A 22,046-nucleotide genomic window follows, 5' to 3' on the forward strand; every position below is an offset into this window, starting at 1 on the left:
TCAGCTGGTACTTATATCATCGACTCCGAAAAGCCGAAGTCGACCGTAGCGAAATTTGAGCTCTGAACGAAAGTCAGATGAAATGTCACTAAATATTTTGCCCGTTGCGCTACCGATTCTCCTAGCTGACCACCTTGAATTAGATACCTTTTGCACAATCATTATATACGACTGAGATTTAACAGGAAATATATTCTTATTTCTGCAATTAGAATTAAATACAGTTGAAAGATTTATACAACCACATCTAATTTTTCATCTACACATTGCTGGTATTTTGAATTCTTTCCTTTTATATCGTTCTTTGCAGTTTTCTATTTCGAACAGTTCTGCGAAAATGTTAATCGCTTCGATCTACCCGAGTATAGAGGGGTGGGAAATTATGGTCCTTACTTCTGGCCAAATAGATAAAAAGATGATAATGACGATACAGGCGCATTATAACGATATTATGTCTTTTGTTGTGGAATAAGAAATAAATATCTTTGCATTGCAGATATCGCTTAAAGAAACTTATAACTGCTCAAACAATAACATTTGAACATAGACAGAAAGCAAATATGCTGTTTCTGTGATTATAAAGATTTAAAACATAAGCAAATCATTAATAATCTAAGAAAAAAGTCGCTATTTCTTCGAACATCTTAAATCCATGTTAATTAGGTTCCACTGGTCCGTGTCAGATCGATGGCAATTCACTACAAGCTCTCGTATGATTGTGCATTCCTACAATCATTTGAAATACTCACTAACATATATTTATTCTTAGATTTTATTATTTTTTAACAAAATATAATATATAACATTATATTGTGCATATTTACTCAATCACAATAATCAATACACATATATATATACATATATATATATATATAATATATATATATATATATATATATATATATATATACACTTATACATATATATATATATACATATATATATATACACTTATACATATATATATATATATATATATATATATATACACACACTTATACATATATATATATATATATATATATATATATATATATACACACTTATACATATATATATATATACACATACATATATACATATATATATACACATACATATATACATATACACATATATACATATATATATATACACATATACATATACATATACATATATACATACACATATTTACACACACGTGTTTGTGTGTGTGAACGAGGTTACAAGCGAGGCACACAAAACGCACATATACACATCTACATACACAATACAAGGTATATGAAGATTTTTTTTTCTTTTTACGACTGCTTTGGAGATATAAGGCGTATATACACATCTAAGTGATTAATAAATGGAAACTTCACTATAGGTTTGTGAAAATTAGAACTCAGGCAATGATAGTCTATATGTACAAGTAAATCAAAACTGAAACAATATTGAGCTGTTTTTCTGTTAATAATGACTTTCTAAATGGAAAAATTTAACTGTAGTTTATAGATATTGACGTTATATTTTGTTGTTTGGATGCTGCGGTAATGGTGGTGCTATTGTTCCGGCTCGCATTGTTGTACTTATAGTCGCTGAAAAGGCGAAGACATGACGCCAGTTTTGAAACATTAAAGTTATTATTTCGTATTTTATTGACTTCACATCTTTATTCTATTAAATAGAAGTGGTTGAATGCCGAAGTGGCTTTGTTTCTTATCTCTTTTCATTATATATGTTTTTCAACGGTATGAATGAATGCACATATATATATATATATATATATATATATATATATACAAATACACACCAACAAACGCACGCAGAAATAATATAAATATTCATATATATGTATAAATACAGTTACATATGTATATGTCTGTGTATTTATATACGTACATACATACATATACGTACACACACACACACAGATACACGTACTTATATACAAATGCTAGCATATATATATATATATATATATATATATATTATATATATATATATGCGTACAAGTATCATTGTATCTATATTACTTTGTCTTTTATAATATCACTAACTACCCGCCCGTATCTAAAGACGTTTTCATCATATCGATTTATCAATTCTCAAAACCAAAATAATATACTTGATCATTGATAACAACTGACCATTGTTGATCCATTTCGATCTTATTAGACCTATAATTAAATAAATGTACAAACACACACTCATATACATATATAGATAAGAGTGTGTTTAAATATGTATATATCTGAACGTATCGAATAACGTGTATGAGAAATAATGTTACAATATATTTACGAAGTACTTATTTATATTTATATGCGCTCAGTTTTTATTATTATTATCAGTCGTAACCATTGTGATTCCGGAACTGAATTTCTTTATAAGTTGTAGAATAAGAAACATTTATTATTTTATACAATTTATATGATAACTGAACTGTGTTAATACGCAAACACATTCACTGCCACACACAGAAACACGATATATATATATATATATATAAGCATGTTTGTGTGTTTGTAGGAAGCTGGTAATTTATATTGTCGCCACTGAGTGTTTCCCCGAAAGACTTGTTCGTTCATTCGAGCAGAAAATGTTTGGGTATAGACGGAGAGAATTACCGAGCTTCAAACAAATAAATATAACATACATCTCTTACTGAATAATATTTTTCTTTCTTTTAAACAAAACCATCAACTATGTGCGCGCGTGCGTGCGTGCGTGCGCGCGTGTGTGTGTGTGTATGTGTGTGTTTTGGTATTTTGAGAAGCGGTTGTGTTCAGTGCTTTCACAGACTTTCCGAGGCCATTGAATCTGATGCTGTTTACATTCCGCTGGAAATGTTGCAAGCGACTGTAGGAAAAACATTAGAATTTGAGAAATTGCTGTAGCCCAATCTTGTGGCAAGAAAACGCTCCACGTATTTCAGGTGTTGTATCAGGCAGTTGGACGCGGGTCAATTTGATCATATCATATACAGAGTAATTTAGAGACCATTGAGTCGCGAATGCTTGAGTGAAAGAGAAGTGCACCGAAGAGAGGAGATATCTGTTGTAGAGGAAAATAAGACAGAGGAAGTTTACATTCCGTGTGGGGGACAGTTATGAGATTTCTTGTGATTTTATGCTAATCATTCGAGTGCATTTAGTTGGAAGCTGTTCTGGGTTATCACAGTACAGAACGGCCAAAATGCGGGTAGATGCTGTATCTATGATGTATTCATCTGCGATATATACTGGGCTGGGCCAGTGTTGCTGATGCGATTTATATATTCCTGAGGTCGTGTGATCACCACGGATAAATTCTAAGTGAATGAGAAACATATTTGATACACTAGAGACAATTCCATTGGCGTGCTATTTAATTAGTATATCGAGTGTTAATTATATAGATGCATTGATAAATTTGTGAATAAATGAATATGTATATAAATCATGTTTCAACTCGTCAATCAATGTACTTCATAATATATATATCTTGTTTATTTAAGTGGGACCAGTCCACACGCACTATACTCTGATACCAAGTTTTGTCATAGCGTGTTAAGCTTTGTTTTAGCATTCCTTACTTAATCGAACCGAAGCAGAAAATTTCTAAAATTGTTTCGATCACTAGCTGGTATTGTTTCATAAATAAATATATATATATATATATACCGGAGTAAACACATAAATGTGAAACAAGGTGGAAAACAGAGTACTCAAATACCAGTGGTAGAGTAATATGCTTTATTTAAAGCAGCAGAAAATTCAACAAAACCTGTTACTCTGAGTTTCACGTTGCCGTTCATCGGACAGATTTTGCTTGTCCGATGAACGCACACACACACATACACACACAGAGAGATAGACACATGCATGCACACACACATATAATATATATCACTGCATAATATTATATAACCGCTTCTTGAATGAATAAGTACTAATCGAATATAAATCAAAATTTACGATATGTTTCGCTCATAAGTACTTTCCTCATCTGGCTTTGCGATTGGCAACAGAAAATAACGGGTACGGACGGTATTTGAGGATGCATGCATTTTTAGTCATTATTTTATTTGACTAATTATTACTCAATTTTATTTCAGAAAATAACAATGACAGGCCATATGCTTAGTAATGAAATTAAAAGGCATGTTGTGATTGTGGCTATGACGGATATGTGTCTGTCTGAGGGGAAACAGAGATGGACATATATATCCATTCTTTTATTCTTTTACTTGTTTCAGTCATCTGACTCCAGCCATGCTGGAGCACTGAATTCAGTCGAAAAATGGACCCAAGAATTTCTTTGTAAGCCTAATCGTTGTCTTTTGCTGAAACACATCAACATAGGTTGTCAAGTGATGATGAGGCACAAACACCGACATGCACTCAAACACACATAAATATATGCACACACGAACACACACACACATACACACAACTATGTACGACGGGCTTCTTTCAGTCTCCGTCAACCAAATACACTCAAAAGGATTTAGTCGGCATTAGGTTATAGTAGAGGATATTTGCCCAAAGTGCCACGCAGTGGGACTGAACCCCTAACCATGTGGTTGGGAAGGAAGCGCCTTACCACACAGCCACGTTTGCACACATATGTGCATATGTAGGTAAACAAATACTGCAAGCATTCTGTGCAGCATAATTTCACATGTTTGCATTTCAAAGAAGGCATGTATATATGGGAAGTTATAATTCAAGTACACGCAAAAATGTGTTTGTGTGTGTATATGTAAAACTATATACATACAAATGCAAGCATGTATATAAACACATATGTAAACGCATACACATATATATGAATAACTAAATATATGTGTATTTAAATATACACATATACGCATGTATATATAAATGCACACATATGCACATACATACACACATATATACATACAAGTATAAATTAGCATATGTGCATAGTAATATATATCAAATATATATAAACGAACACGTACATATGTGTGAGTGCGTTTGGCTATGTTCTTGTGTCGGTACATTATATATATATATATATATATATATATATATATATATATATATATATATGTATGTATGTATATATTCACATGCATACATATCAGAGTATGTGCGAGGGAAGGATTTCATTATGGTTTATAAACACATTAGGAACTTTTCAACGGCATTTTTGATAATTTCAATTTAGATTCAACCGGAGAGATTTATGACGAATACTCTTTCCTTAAATAACATTCAACTGCTGTTGAGTTATGTGATTAAGATGTATTTTAAAGCCAGGTCTGTTATTTATCGGTAATAAATAAATATAATACAAACAGCTTCGATAATATTTGACAAATCTGTAAATCAAAATGATTATACCAGATCTATCGTTCTTTTTCCCTCTTACTTTGTTTTTAAGTGTATAAGCCGCTTTCCCTTTCACTTCCTGTTCACAGAGTCACACCGATGTAATTATATTTATCAGTAGGAGCATATATCTATATCTATCTATCTAACTACATATTTATTTACATATCTATCTATGTACCTACCTACCTACTTATCTATCTATGTACCTACCTACCTACTTATCTATCTATCTATCTATCTATCTATCTATCTATCTATCTATCTATCTATCTATCTATCTATCTATCTATCTATCTATCTATCTATCTATCTATCTATCTATCTACATAGCTCTCTCTCTATTTATCTATTTATCTACATATCTATCTATCAGCTTGCATATATATAAATCTATGAATGTGTATACCTATATATGTATGTATGTATAATCATATGTGTTAGTTTTGCTTCACGAGGAACAAAGGTTTTGCCAAATTCCAATTTGTTTTATTAGCGTATATAAAAATTTTCATTGTCACCATGGAAATCTGAAGATATGTTTGTGCTATCAGAATAGGCAATATTATTAATACGTAAATTTATATTATTGAATATAATTTCTGGTAAATGTACATAAATGCTTTCGCTAAGAAATTTCATGAATGTTTGTACTCTGCATTGTTATAAGTTCATAAACAAATTTTATTTTGTTTATGAAATAATATTTTTCCCTTTCTTATTGTGTCAACTTATCCTGCACAATGAGTAACCTCTTTTGCATTATTCAAACAGCAATTTGACGTTGAGCACCCTATTGTTGGTCATTTTGTGTTGCAGTATAATGTAGTTTGAGAGAAATGCGCAGGTGTTTCAGCGTACATCATTTAATAATATCAAGTACAATACGCACCAAATTATCCTGTTTCATTGGTTGGAAATAATTGCGAAAAACCAAACCAAAAATAGCAAAGTGTTTGGGTGTCAATCGGAGGACATTGCATAACTGACAGTCTTAAAAATCAGATATGCCGTCAACATGATGTTTAGAGTGGTCACTAGTGATGGCGACGTTATGCCTCCATTCATATTTCTACACGGCCTCAAACTCAACACTGAAGCCTGCTTCAATACCTAGATGACGGAGTGCTGCCTTGGGTCAAAATGGTGGCTGCTGGAAGACCCTATGTCACGCAAAAGGACTCTGCACCATGTCACACAAGCAGAACCCAGTCATGGCTGCCAGACGATTTCTGCCACCGCATCACTGTAACATTTGGCCACATAACTCCCCACACTGCAACCCCCTTGATTATCATGTGTGACGCTCAGTTGAACAAGATACCATCATAACACCAAATATGAACTGAAGGCAAGAATTATGGCAGCATTCACGAAGCTGTACAAGGGGACCGTCCAGAAGATTTGCAGGAGATTACGAAGTCATCCGGAGGTCGTAATTGAAGCTAAGGGCGATTTCATTGAGTGAATTTAATGTTTAGTATTTCAATATATTTTATGCAATTTTTGGTAAATATAACTGTTAAAGTGAGATAACGTCATTTTCATTTTTGCGTAATTTAGATGACAATTTATTCACCGCACCCTATATATATATATATATATATATATATATATATATGGGTGAATGAGAAAAAAGAGGCACTCAAGGCATTTTCTCTGAGTTGCATATATCAATATTTAAAAGAGCTTGGTTCGGCCCCAAGAGACTTAATATTTCGTTGGCTTGTTACAGGAGCCTCATTCCACAGGTTGAGACTAATCATGTACATTCTGTGTTAGCGTGTGAAAGGTGTGCTGTCTGCATTTGTTACTCTAAATATATGTTGTGATACTCGAATGTGTGATTTGTGACTAAATGATATCAACTATAAAGTTTGTTTTTTTTGTTTTTAAATAATATTTGAGAATGTTCATTGTTGATTAATCGGCATGCATGATGTTGCATCTCTTTTGTTCAGTTCTATAAGATCTCTTTCGTTTCTGATAGACTTTATACATGCTATAGTTTTGTTAAGTTTCTAGATTCCGTCAATTTCACATTTTTCTTATGGGCATCTGCTAGGTTCAGTGATTCAGTCTTCATTGGCTTCACAAGAATATTTGTGACGTTGTTTTCTTCTTAAATGTTTCAGCTTTAGAGTTCCATTTAATATCTTGTATAAGACATGCAAACAAGGGAAAAAGAGGATAAGAAAAAGTGTATTCTATATTTCTGTCACTTTGGTATGAAACATAGCGTTCGGCATAAAATAAGACTATAATACGAAGTTTAGTTGTACGAAGCGCATCGAATATGCTCAACAAAACTTTGAAATCAGTGCAAGAACCTGACCACAACCCAATCGTTAAAGGCGAGAATTGTTGTGCAAATATGTATATATGTATCGTTAAAAATAATATCTGAAACCTAAGAATTATTCAACTAGTGCTTGAATTAATTGCTAGAAGGAGATTTGAAATCCTTAATATTCCGAAATGTAAAGCGTGTTGGAGTGGGGAAGAAAACCAGGGTAGAATACTTGTTATATCATATTACGCTTAATCAGAACAGTTATTTCTATGAAAACAGTAAAGAGAAAGTAAACAGCGAGAAAAGAGTAAACCTATATGAGCAATAATTGCTAATAGGAAGGCATTTTTCGTTGATAATAGACAACGTTAAGCTTTCCTGATCTTGCATTTAAACAAATGAATTTAGCGAAATAGCTGCATGATGACTGATTGAATACCATGGAGGGAAACATATTTAGGTGTGCCAAAGTAGCACATTGTTTACTAATGGGATATTTGAGTTGGTCATTTTACGGTTAATCTGCTGATTCCCTCCCTTCACACGCACAAACACCTTCCTCGCTCTTGTGTTAAAGCTAATGTGATGATTCGAACGAGAAAAAAATCAATATTTCTTGTCAGAATTTTGCACTGTTCAAGCTACAATTGGTTACACACGAAACAAACGTCCGCGTGTTAATTGATCTATCGCAGGTTACTAGGTACTTTGTTATAGAATCTCAGCAAGAACTATGAAAAGTGATTGAAGAGACATGTACTGTAAACTGAATTCTAATCACAGGTTCTGTAGAAAAATGCCGAAATGCATTCTTCAGGGGAAATGGTCAATTAACTAAAAATTGTTTGCCAACTTTTTAAGCCATCACTCTTTTGCTTCGTGTCTTGCCTAACTAACATGCTCAGATAGATAAATAGATAGATGGACAAAAATATGTATAGATTGACGGAATCCATATCTATCTATTTATTTAACTATCGATCCAGCTATATATATATATATATATATATAATCAGCCTATACGACTGACTATTCGCTTACCACTTGTGATGGTATTTTAATAATATAATCCCTATATTTATTTATAAATAATTTTACGCATTTCGTTTGTTCGTACGGTGCTTGGTCACTTCAAACGAACTTTCGCAGGCATGATTGGGGAGCATGTTAGTAGATATTTAGCTGGCAGACTTTGGCTGATGAGAAATCATGCGCCTAGGTGGCGCTAAATTTCGAAAGCGGTACCGAGTCGACCAGCACTTACTTGTTCTGACCCTTTTGAGGTAAGACATTATTATTGTTGACTGATATTTTTTCCTATCTTGTCCGTAATAGATTTGTAACTACTCGGTGATACAGAAGTATTTTTTGACTTCTATCATTAGCGATATAGGTACTCATGTAGTACCCTTGTGTATATATGTACATATCTAGTATTGTATGCATATATTTTATTAATTTGCCTGTACGGCTGATAATTCGCTTACCACTTGTGATCGTATTTTAATAATACCATCCATATATATATATATATATATATATATATATATTATATATATATATATATATATATATATAGAGAGAGAGAGAGAGAGAGAGAGAGAGATTGATTAATAGATAGGTGTTTGTTTAATATAATAAAAATAATATTGTTTACGGCATTTTAAATAAGAACTTTAAGTAAATCTGTAATCAACGACATGGTTGTACTTATATTTCAGCTGTTGTTTCTTTCAGTCCCATAGATTTGATCACTGAATTTTAAATTAATCATTAATGGAGAATTATATTTGTGCATTTGCAGAAAGTTGAGGGTAGTGTTCAGTTCACTTCGCTGCACTTTTCTCAAAACTGAACAAATATAAAAATTGAAAACTGCTAATATCAGAACTGTGTAAGTGAATCTAATAGACTAGATAATAACCTTTAAAAAAAGCCTAAATAGCTATTACAACATTGAGATTTTTTTTTCTTTCAGTCAAATATGTCCTTCAAATTTCGCAATTAGAAAACTTCCTTCAACCATTTTATAACATTTTTGAGAATTTACTTGAAAATATATATTAAGGAAAGGATTCTAGCTTTCACATGAAGCAGGTATATTTAAGCACGATGTTGATGGAGAAATCTTAAAACATAAGAAGATATATAATGCATCTACTTATGTTCAAGTATGGCTTTGAAAACGCACTTAATCCGTCCATCAATGTGTCTGCTTTAGTGAATTTAACAAGAAAAGTAACAAAAGAATGATGGTTGAAAAGAAAAATCAAATTTATCTCTTCCATTGAAGAATGCATTTGGGAATATTTCGATGAAACCTGTGATAAGAAATCAGTTTTCAGTATGTGACACGTCAGTCACTGTTGATAGCCACTTTTGATATTCGATAACAAATTACGAATCGAGCAATATTTTTCCATGGGGTAAACTTGAAATATTTCCAGCGCATCAACACTATTATGTCAGCATTCCCCTAAAATAATAATATATTACTCGTACATCATATGATATATATATGTAATCGGAGGCGAATATGAGATAAATTAGTGGAGATTTAATTTAAGTTCGGTATCTAATGGGAGGTCACAATGTCTAAGGAGCTACCAGTGCTTTGAATTTATATACACGAGAAATAACTGGGATGGGAAAGTACGAAATTCTGGGATATTATGAAGGGCCAAATATGAAATATACGTAATAACATATTAGTGGGATATCTAGAGATTTCAATAACCTTTACCTCCTCAACAACACCTGAAATGAAAGTAGTTACGCGATTATGTATATAATATATATATATATATATATAAGGTTCAATTAGAGGTCGGATAAGCCTGATTAACGGATTGTAATATCAAATGAATTACTGGTTCATTATCTAATATTTGTTGTGAATATTAATTATAATACTGATGAATGATAGGTAATTTGATAAACAAAGGTTTATATTTATGTAAGAACATTTCTTAAACAGAAGTCAGGGCAAAGGTTTATGTAAATATACATATCTCGCATAAACCACACGCAGAAACTATAGAACATTGCATATGTGTGCCGGTATATGCATCCAAATACATATACATCCATGCTTACACTTTCAACTGAACACGTACATATGCAAATGCATATAAAATGAAGTGATAGTGAACTTGATGGCTAGATAGATAGATAGATGGCTAGATAGATAGATAGATAGATAGATAGATAGATAGATAGATAGATAGATAGATAGATAGATATGTTTCTTTATTAGCCACACAGGGCTGCACACAGACAGGACAAAGTACAAGGTAGGGCTTTTCTTTTGGGGGTAAAAAAAGGGGGTTTGGTTTTCGATCAAAAGGGATCGTAAAGGGAACGAAAGAGGACAAAAAAAGGGGGGAATAAAATAAAAAAAAGAAGGGGGAGGGAAAAAAGGGAAAGGAAAAAAAATTGATCAATAGGGATCGTTATCACGGAAATGTCAATATGAAGTGTAAAGGGGAGGACAGGTGAGGTTTACCCGTGGAATGAAAAGCCTACGGAAAAGACCACGGTAACCTCGGTCAATGAAGTCACATGTTATATTTCTTTTTTTTTTTTGCAAATAAGCAACTCTCTGTATTAATTTTTACGGTTCATAGAATCATAGTCAAGGTGGCTTCGTCATCCATACGTGCCGTCCTTGCTACATTCACCCATCTTTTTTTAAAACATTCACTAAACAAAACTTGCCTCTCGACTCTCACTTTCCTCTTCAAGTGATACTTGAAGGAGTTGAGAGGTTGACCAGAGAGGAAAGTATTTGTCTCTAATCCTTTCAGGTGCGTCCACCAGATACATTCTTTCGCCATAGCCAAAAGTATGATAAAAATAGCTCTTCCTTCCCGTCACAATTTCGATAGATAGATAGATAAAATTAGATAGATAGACAGATAGATAGATGGCTAGATAGATAGATGGCTAGATAGATAGATAGATAGATAGATAGATAGATAGATGGCTAGATAGATAGATAGATAGATAGAGGGCTAGATAGATAAATAGATGGCTAGATAGATACATAGATGGCTAGATAGATAGATAGATAGATAGATAGATAGATAGATAGATAGATAGATAGATAGATAGATAGATAGATAGATAGATAGATAGATGGCTAGATAGATAGATAGATGGCTAGATAGATAGATAGATGGCTAGATAGATAGATGGATAGATAGATAGATAGATAGATAGATAGATAGATAGATAGATAGATAGATAGATAGATAGATAGATAGATAGGTAGAAAGAGCGAGTGTGGGAGGAAAGATGCCAAAATAGACAAGTAAATAGATGTAGTATCATTAATGCTGAATATATTTCTATTAATCCAGTGCCATGTTTGCAAAATATTATCACCACAGGGTAATACATGCGTAAATATAGGTCCCTATGTATGCGAGTGTTTGCACCTGTTAACAGAGGGAAAGGTAGAGCTGATAACTTCCCTCATCAATTAATATTTCCCACCTGGATATTTCCAGACGTGATCATTCGTCATTTCGTATATCAGGGGATGCATCTGCTAATGTAACTATCCGCATGACTAAATTCAACGCTCTATGCAGATACGTAAGCATGCCTGTGTAAACCGGAAAAGATGTCACGAGAAATTTGCACAGCAAGCTGTAATACAGTTCGACATGTACGTTTGTGCATGTATAATGTATTTATACGTGAAGATATGTGGGTATGTTTATATCTATATACATACATAAATGGATATACACATACATACATGCGCATATATATATATGCATATGTGTGTGTGTGTGTGTGTGTGTGCGTGCAAGGATGTGTATGCTATGTGTGTGTGTGCGCATGTGTGAAATTCGAATTAGCTAGTATTTCAATTATCACATATCACCTTATTCAACGAGAGAGAGAGGGGGAAGATAGAGAGAAATAGAGAGAAAGGAAGAGAAAGAGGGGGGAGAGAGAGAAAGAAAGAGAGAGAGAGAGAAAGAGAAAAATAAAGAGAGAGAGAGAGAGAGAGAGATGGAAGTAGATTGTGTATGTGTATACATTAACTAGCATTGTTTATATTACTCTGATTGAAGTCAGGCCTGTCAGTTCTATAGCAAATATTTATATGTGAAGCTAGTTGCGCCAGTCACTATTCTTGATTGTTGATAATGTTGCTTTTACCGTAGCGTGAAGTTAGAAATATTATGCAACTAAAGTGTCAGGTTAGATAAGCTCTAATTATTATGAAAAACAAGAACTAAATCACTTGTCGATGATGCTCTTGATACACGACTATGTATATACGCTACATAGAAACAGGGAAGGTAAATAGAAATGGTTCAGCTAAGCCCATTTTAGTATTCTATGCACACAGAGAGAAAGGGAAACCGTGGTAGTCATTTACGAGTCCATCGCTTACGCCTGTCAAAACAAAGACAGGGAGCTTGACAGTGAAATACGTACTTATCAAAAATAGGGGAGTAGATTTAACGTGGGAAGTAATGCTGTGTGTACATTTATGCTTGTCTTTCTAGGATCACCGAATGACATCTTAAAAGGCATATGTATCAATCTTTATTGTGCAAAACAAAATGACACACAGTATATAGTTTAGTCACTTGAAGTTTTGACTTGATGTCAAGTCACTTAATTCGTGGTGGGTCAGAACATGATTTAATCTCATGAAGTACCAATATGAGTTTTTTGTAATATTTTCCACTCGTTTCAAATAAGAAACTACTATGTGTTAATATCTTGTGAATCGAATTACATCATTGCTTTTAGTTGTTCAAAAGGGCGACTAATGTGCACATCATTGTTCTGATTATTTGTTTTGGTATCATCTGATAATTGTGGACAGAATATTCATCTTTATAGCGCAAGCAAAAACATGAAATGGGAAACATGCATAGGAGATTTAGAAATACGTCATAAAATACACGTGGACTCTCTATCTCTCACTCGCGTTAATATATTCTGGAAAATAGCTATATGAAGTAATATTGATAACATTGCCTTACATCAGGTATCGACAATGCAAATGAAATAAAATTAGGGATCTTTTAATGGTTTTAGACAGACGGCTATTTCCTTATATACACCCCTGTTTTCTGCATAATAATATTGTTATGGCTACAGCTGTTGCGTGCCTTGTTCGACAAGTATGCATTTGAAATTAATTTTGATATTTCTTTGATGGGAAATGATAGCACAGTTCTTTCAACGATATTGCCATTATATTTAATAATATGTTATATCACTTCCTTCCTTTGCAAAAGAGAAACTTTTCTTTTAATCGCAACGAGGTTCATAAAATATATATAATTTCTACATTTCGCTGATATACTGAAACACATATCTCTTCAGTATAGTTTTGGCATTGTATCAATATTGCAAATCTGTTTTATAATTCATTACATAAAAGCAATTACGCTGACAGCATGAATATAACTACTCTTTATTTCTTTAAACATATAAATTTCGAAATGTCTTACAGGCTTTTTTTCTTTTTCGTTTTTTGCAATTTCTCATGAATAAAATTAAATCTAAACAACGATTCAGATATTCTACTTGATTCCTATAATAAGGAATACACTTTCTCGAAATATTCTCACTCAGATTAAAATTTTATCGATTGATTTATACTATAATTATGAGCAATTTATTATTTTCTATTTTCATGTTCAATCTGAAAGTGTCTTAATTCTATTCTGAGAATCTTTAGCTTCGTTAGTTCATATGTCAATGAAAGAAAATTCAGTCAAAATTAAACATGTCTTTGTGAAAAGCATTTCATCACTAATTAATCAATCAAATATTTCACAACTCATTTATACAATAGAGTGTAACAATCTCATTGATTAACGGCGCCGTTAATTAACAGTTTTAGTTTCACTTTCAACGGTTCACGTTAACGCATTAGTAATTTCTATATTTTCTATTCATCATGACAGACAGCCTCTTGTTTAATTGAGTGCTTCCGGAAGAGAAATCAAAAGACTTTAAGAAGTTGTGAGGTTGGTGCCATTACAAACATATTAGCTCATATTAATCGTAATAAAATAAAATATATCCCTATTGTGATCGATGCGTTACTTTAAATTTTCTCAAATATTGTTGATGTTTTCTTTCATTTTTTATCTCATTTACAGAAGCCTTTAATCTGTATTTTCATTAAAAAGAGATAATTTTCATTATGAGTTTCTGGATCAACAGCTGGCAGTTGTCGGGGTCATACATAATTGAGACTAAAAATCACTGAAAAGTTTTGTCCAAGAAGAAGTAGTTCATATTATGGTAACAGTTTTATAGTACGTGGTCAACACACTTAGTACTAAACAAACCACTAACTTTTGTGTTCACAATAATTCATACAGATGTTGAACACTGTCTATAAAAAAGGTTCTTCAGCTTGTGTTAATGAGTTTGAGCAAACTCGTTGACAATATCATACATGCTCGGACAATTACGATATATATATGGGCATAAAATGTACCGCATACTTTTGTAGTGTTGATAATTGAAATTCACACGTTAATATATATATACAAAGAAAAAGTTGTGGCAAGATGTCCCTCTCACCAAAATGAAATAAAAGATATATTATTTATTAATATATGACATTTTATGTAATACATAAATGTGCTTGAGAAAAAATGTTGGACTTACTTGTTGCAGCAAGCTCGTAATTATTCTTTCTGGAGATTTGGCTGATTGTGGCGTCCAGCTCTAGTTTGAAGCGGTCACGCTGTTTAGGATCCCGGTTGTGGTGCCCGATTGCATATCGAAAACCCGTGTGGTATGGCACCACATACTTTTCAACTTCAAAAATAGCACCTACAATGATAGCAAAATATAGAACACAATTATTTATAATTGCCAACTGCAAGGTAGTATGGTATTGCATGTATAGCGTATATTGTTTATGTTTAACATTGAATATAATGTTTCTGTCAAGGGATGTCAACTAGTGGAGAATGTATGGATGTTTAAGTTACCCATGGTTAGTGCTCACCTATTTTAACATTCACAGGAACTGTGTTATAGATTTCTTTATTAGCCGCGCAGGGCTGAACACAGAAGGGACAAAATACAAAGAAGAGCTTTCCTTTTTGCGAAAAAGAGAAGGAAAAAAACCCGATCAAAAGGGATCGTGAAAAAAAATGGGGGATGATCAATAGGGATTGTGTATCATAGAAATGACAATGTAAAAAGGGAAAACAGATTAGGTTTGTCCGTGGATAGAAAAAGCCTACGGAAAAGACCACGGGAACCTTGGGCAATAGTGTCATGCAAAAAGAAAACATTACAGTAAGTGGCTCTCTTTTTTCCTTTTGTTTTCTTTCTTTTTCATAGGATTATGCCCAAGCTGACTCTGTCATTCACAGGTGCCATCCTTGCTATAGTCACCCATCATTTTTCAAACATTCAGTAGACAAAACATCCCCCTCTACTCTCACCTGCTGGTACTAAGCACAAAATTTAAGCCAAACACCATTAACAGGACTTTCTATTCCTTCGAAAGGGCGATTTTTAATAGAATACTTTGTACTATAAAAATACGTTTGGCAGGATTCACTTACATTGAGAATGCGCCACTCAAATGGGCATCGAATAAAGTCACAAACTGGAAAGGCAGCTAAATCTAAAATCACCTTAAATTTAATGTCAATAAAATTAGTTCAGGAATTTCCTAAAAACCACCGACATCGAAATACATCTCGGCAAACATAAAATTTTCTAATTGAGTGTGATATGATGTCATATAACATCAATTTCTAGAAAATCTCCAGGTGCTGCTATTAAGTTACAGATGTGCCAGTAATGGCCACAACGTACTTTTATCTTCCTCTTGTAAGACACAAATTATCTGTAAAACTCTAATTTCAAAAACATTTTACAGCACAGTATACTAAGCTGAGATATCACTGTCTCTACAAGAAATATTTGTATCTAGCCATCTTCCGTCAGACATCTAGACTGAAGATAGAATTTCATTCAATCGTCACACCACACATACGAAACTGTTAAAGTTTATCCACCGATCATCTAAGGGTATTTTGGGATCTAAAGCCTTGGTATATAATGCACGATGCGTTCCTCCTGGTGCTCTTCCCTGCAATTGTATGCAGATTATAGGTAACACTGCCAAGAGATTGTATACACTATTTTCAATCCAGGCCCTGGATAAACTCTAAATTCTTAGATTTATTTCCCAAATATTAGCTACAACGCAACCGAATGCTTGAGTATATCTTCCAACAGCATAGAGAGTGATTACACATATGTCGATGGAGTTCATGACTGACGAATCGGTCCATATTTTATTTTCCAATTGGACTGAATTATCTATCTATCTATCTGGCTGTCTTTCTGTCTCTTATATATATACATACACATTCACATGCACTTTTTGCCATATATAAGTAACGTATATTTGGAGGAATATAGGAATAAATATTTTTGTATATTTCTCTCTCTCTCTCTCTCTCTCTCCTCTCTCTCTCTCTCTCTCTCTCTCTCTCTATATATATATATATATATATATATATAGGTTATAAAATGATCTCTCTCTGTATATATATATATATATATATATATATATATATATATATATATATATATATATATATGTATATGTGTGTGTGTGTGTCTGTGTAGAGACAGAGACAGAAGGAGATAGATAGAGAGAGACAGAGTAGAAAGAACATGCATATATATTCACACTTGTACTCACACATGTACACACATACAAACAAATACGCATGCAAATACACATACATTCGCACATGTGTACATAACAATATATGCTATTCAAATTCTGCTCTTCCCAAGATTATATATGAAAATGAAATCATTATCTCTAGCGAATTCATTATTTTATGGTGTTATCTAATTTCGCTATTCCTGATCATGATCGTTCGAGTTACAACTCTTATTGGGCCATTAATTTTTCTGTAAAATACTCTATCTAATTTTCGGTATTTGTAAATCATGTCATGCCTATTTGAACGTATTTTCAAGACGTTGAATTTCACAGTAAACTTACTATTGACTTCTATGACGGTGATAATAAACGAGCTAGAACATTAAAATAAAATTTCCATATTTATCCATCATAAAATAACACTGTGATAAATGGTGTTACGCATGAGAATGATTGCAATATTTGCTTTAACTGCAAAGTTAGCGAAATTTTAAAATGTTATTTTATGACTGTATCTCGTCTGTATTTTATGTGAATTCTGTTCACTGGTAAAATTTTTAGTGACTAATTTATCAACCGGCATGTGGTCGCTAAGATATTTCCTGTTATTGCTATGATTTATCGGGAAAACTGGCAGTTTCTTGAATAAAAACCAAAGAAACCTTCTCACTCAAATTGCGTAACTAGAATAACAGTTTTAGGAGCGACGAGTTTATTGATGCAAATGATCTGGTTATTTGCATTGCTGTCTTTAAGAAACCAATAAATCAATTAATATTTCACTTATTCAGGTGGAATAGGAAGTCAGATCAATAAACTAGTGACCGAGAAGCGTAACAAGAAGTTGGAAAAACAATCAAAATCGAAAAGTAAACTGAATAATGTGAACTAGTCAAATACGAAGGATGTGAAGGAACACTTCATATATTTGAGTAGGGAATAGTAGCAACGGAAGAAAAATATCAGATTCTTCAACTCTATTTAAAGAAACTGTTTTTACACTCTTGATCTAAAAATTAAATGTTCTCCCAAATAGTTTGTTGTATTAAGAATCCAGTAAAGTTGTTTTATTACGGCGTCTAATAAAATTTTGATGTCTGGAGTGATATGAAAATGCAACAATGTTAAAATATATTGATGCTCATTATTTATTGTTAAACCTAGATAATATCTGACACATGGTTGCTCTCATATTTCTAATATCAACCTGTGCTTTTGATTACAAGATATTGAAGATTAACTCGAGAACTTTCTATACCTGCATAATAATAAAAAAAAAAAACGAGAAATTAATTTGAAATTTATAAGCATAATCACGTTGAAGTTTTAGTCAATGCTTTGGTCTCTATACAACTTTATTACAATTGAAATGTGTTTGAATAATACACCACTGTCCTCTGACCAAGGGATCGAAACTTTAGAGTTTGTACATTATATGATGTTATAGTATAGAAAGCATGTGATAGATTATCAGAGAAATGTTAGCCAAAGGGGATTTCTTTGAAGTAGGATTTTGATGCTACATTAGCCAACCTGATACATGAAATAGCTGTATCATACCTTGTTCAAGGTTAGATATTGACGGCGTTTGTTATGTTCTGAGAGAAGAAGACAAGAAGAAGAAAGAAGCGATAGAGCTCTTGTAAAGACATCATAAGTAACTTAAGAGATCAGATCAACAAATATTACATAGTTAATGGCACCCATGTTAAACATAAATGCTAAACACTTGCTACACAGTAGGCAGGAAACTCAGATTATATTGTCAATATATGTAACAAATAGCTATTTTAAAGAGGAATGAATAGGCAGCCTAACATATATAAGTATATATACACGTACAACATGAATTAACGCTCACATATACTGATGTATAATAACCATTATATATATATATATATATATACACAAAAGAGGAAAGCAAGATTGAATTTTCAGTTTCTTGAGACATATTCTCCCATTACAATTTCACCTACGGCTTCTTGGTTGGCTGGAATAAATCACCCTCCTGGCTTCCTTCGCTTTTATTTATAATTTTATTGATGAGAGAAATCGATTACTAGTAGCATACACCCATATATATATATAATCTGTGTGTGTTTGTGTAAGTATATATTCATATATATATAATGTATACATATGTATGTGTATGTACACATTTCACAAATCAGAACCAGCAGACAAGAGGCAGTTATTAACATACAACATATGGTATTGTCAGTGAAACCATACCATGAACTTTTCGCAGCAAATTTAATTAGACATCGTATGTATATATACATACATATATTATATACATGTGAGTGTGTGTGTATGTGAATATATACATACAGACGCACCTATATATATATATATATATATATATATATATATATATATATATATATATGCGTGTGTGTGTGTGTGTGTGTGTGTGTGATCACGTATAATGTACGTGTGTATACAGACACACTTATAAGCAAATGATAATAGAGTGGGAGCTGGAGGAAAAAAGCTGTCGGTGATGGGGATAAACAACATGATGACCAAGATGTGCAATTCGACTGCGATGACGATGGGGATGCTACTGATATTGATTTACAATTTCCAATACAAAAACTCGATTATTGAAACCATACACTCTTTGCTGAAGCTGCAAACCGCCGTTTACAAATCACCACAAGGGACCCTCTAATGCCAAACTCGTTCGGCGTACAAGTAGCAGCACCCAAACCTCATTCAAAATAGAAGGTAAACATTAGAAAATGTAGGGCAGATGACTTAGATGAATTCGTGCCGTTATAAATCATATACTTATATCGCCTCTTTAATAAACTAATAAACTCCGTTCTCCATCACCCAAAGTTTACTTCATAAATTGTTCTATGAAATCATTGAAACAGATATGTATTCTCAAATATACATATTAAATTTGTAAATGTCATAGTATTTATTATTATATTGAGTATATATTTCAAGAGTTGTAAGAAGGTAATAAATGATTTAGAAGAACGTAGATTAGTTAAAGCGGTTTAAAACGTAATTTAGCGTTATCGAAGAAGTGTCATTACCTATGCTATATGTTGGTTTCTACCTAATGATTGAACAGCTTACACTCTTTGCAATGTATGGATACATGTTGATCAAATTCTACAAGAAAAATACTTTAGCGAGGACATTACCAATTCTGATTCAATTTCTCTGTTAAATAGGCCCGTACCACATCTTCTTGGTCATACCTGGTACAGTGTTAGACAACCACTCATGTACGGAGGAAGAATATATTAAGTTTAGTTAAAATTCTTTTAGAAATAATTGAATATGCATTTTAAACGGTACCTGCGTATGTAAGTATGTTTATTATATAACGATTTTACAACTAACCGTAGGCTGAATTTTTCGGGAAATTTTATCATCGATTCAGTTTTTTTTAGCAATATAAACTCGTATTTAATTTAGCAGCACTTAACTGATAAAAGTTTAAGAAGATAAACTTTGGATCTTGATCAAAGAATATACAAAGAGGAAATGAAGTGTTTCAAACTTTTAGTCTGGCTCTGTTTATACGGTGTACATAGGCTGGGAGTGAAACATAGATATCAAATTGTATTCAAGATATAAGCTTGCAGTAATACTTTTAATCTACGGTATAACTTTATTACAGATACACTCCAAAATTAAATGATTTAGAACAAAATAGGTCTGCTACACAGATATAATATTGGCTGTAATCTCAAGGAAAGATGTATCTCTATATATCTAGTGAAGTTTTTATTTTTGTCGGAGGAGGCTGAAAACAAATTCTCTCAAAATACTCTGATTAAATTCAAGCAATGTAATACATTATCCAAGGAGTTCAGCAACATAGTCACATGCACATACACAGACACGCACACACGCATGCATACACATCCATACGTATGTATGTATGTATAAACATACGTATATATTATTTTACTTGTTTCAGTCATTTGACTGTGGTCATGAAGGAACACCACGTTTACTCGAACAAATCGACTCCAGGACTTATTCTATCGGTGTATTGTGCCGAACCGCTATGTTACGGGGTCATAAACACACCAACATCGGTTGTTAGGTGGTGGTGGACACAGACACACACACACATATATGGCAGGCTTCTTTCAGTTTCCGTCTACCAAATCCACTCACGGTCGGCTCGAGGCTATAGTAGAAAATACTTGCTAAAGGTTTCATGCAGTGGAACTGGACCCAGAACCATGTGGTATATATATATAATATATATATATATATATATATATATACATACACATACAAACGTATATATGAATGTGTGTATATATCTATAAATGTATATATATTTGTATATGTTTATATAAGTATGTATACCTTTATATATATATATATATATATATATATATATATATATATATATATATATATATATATATATATATGTATATATATATATATATATATGTATATACCCTTGTATATATATGTGTGTGTATGTTTGTGTGAGTGTGTGCATGTGTATTAAATGTACCAGCAAGTTAATACGTATCTCGACGCATATCTACAATCACGTATCTCTGTACATACAGTCTGATTCTTTTAAATCAATCTCAACTGAAATATTTGCCGACTAATTTCTCTAATACATTTGTCTTCGCAGCTTTGACCAAAGAAAATAGATAATGTCAATAGAGAGTGAGATTTACATTAGCTTTGTTTCTCTCCAATTTCTTTGCTTTCAGTCTTCTAGATTAGCATCGGCCGTTAAGGA

At 32.6% G+C, this 22,046-nt stretch overlaps 1 protein-coding gene across 1 annotated transcript in view; it reads right to left on the reverse strand.

Annotated features, from left to right (window-relative positions):
• LOC115216511 (glutamate receptor-like) overlaps nucleotides 1–22,046 on the reverse strand; it is a 701,885-nt gene that overhangs the window by 402,932 nt on the left and 276,907 nt on the right. The window contains exon 2 of the mRNA XM_029785951.2: nucleotides 15,265–15,432. Within this exon, the coding sequence (XP_029641811.1) occupies nucleotides 15,265–15,432 (168 nt within the window). The remainder of the gene's footprint in view (nucleotides 1–15,264; nucleotides 15,433–22,046) is intronic.

The sequence above is a fragment of the Octopus sinensis genome, linkage group LG1, assembly GCF_006345805.1.
Source record: "Octopus sinensis linkage group LG1, ASM634580v1, whole genome shotgun sequence".
NCBI classification, from domain to species: domain Eukaryota; kingdom Metazoa; phylum Mollusca; class Cephalopoda; order Octopoda; family Octopodidae; genus Octopus; species Octopus sinensis.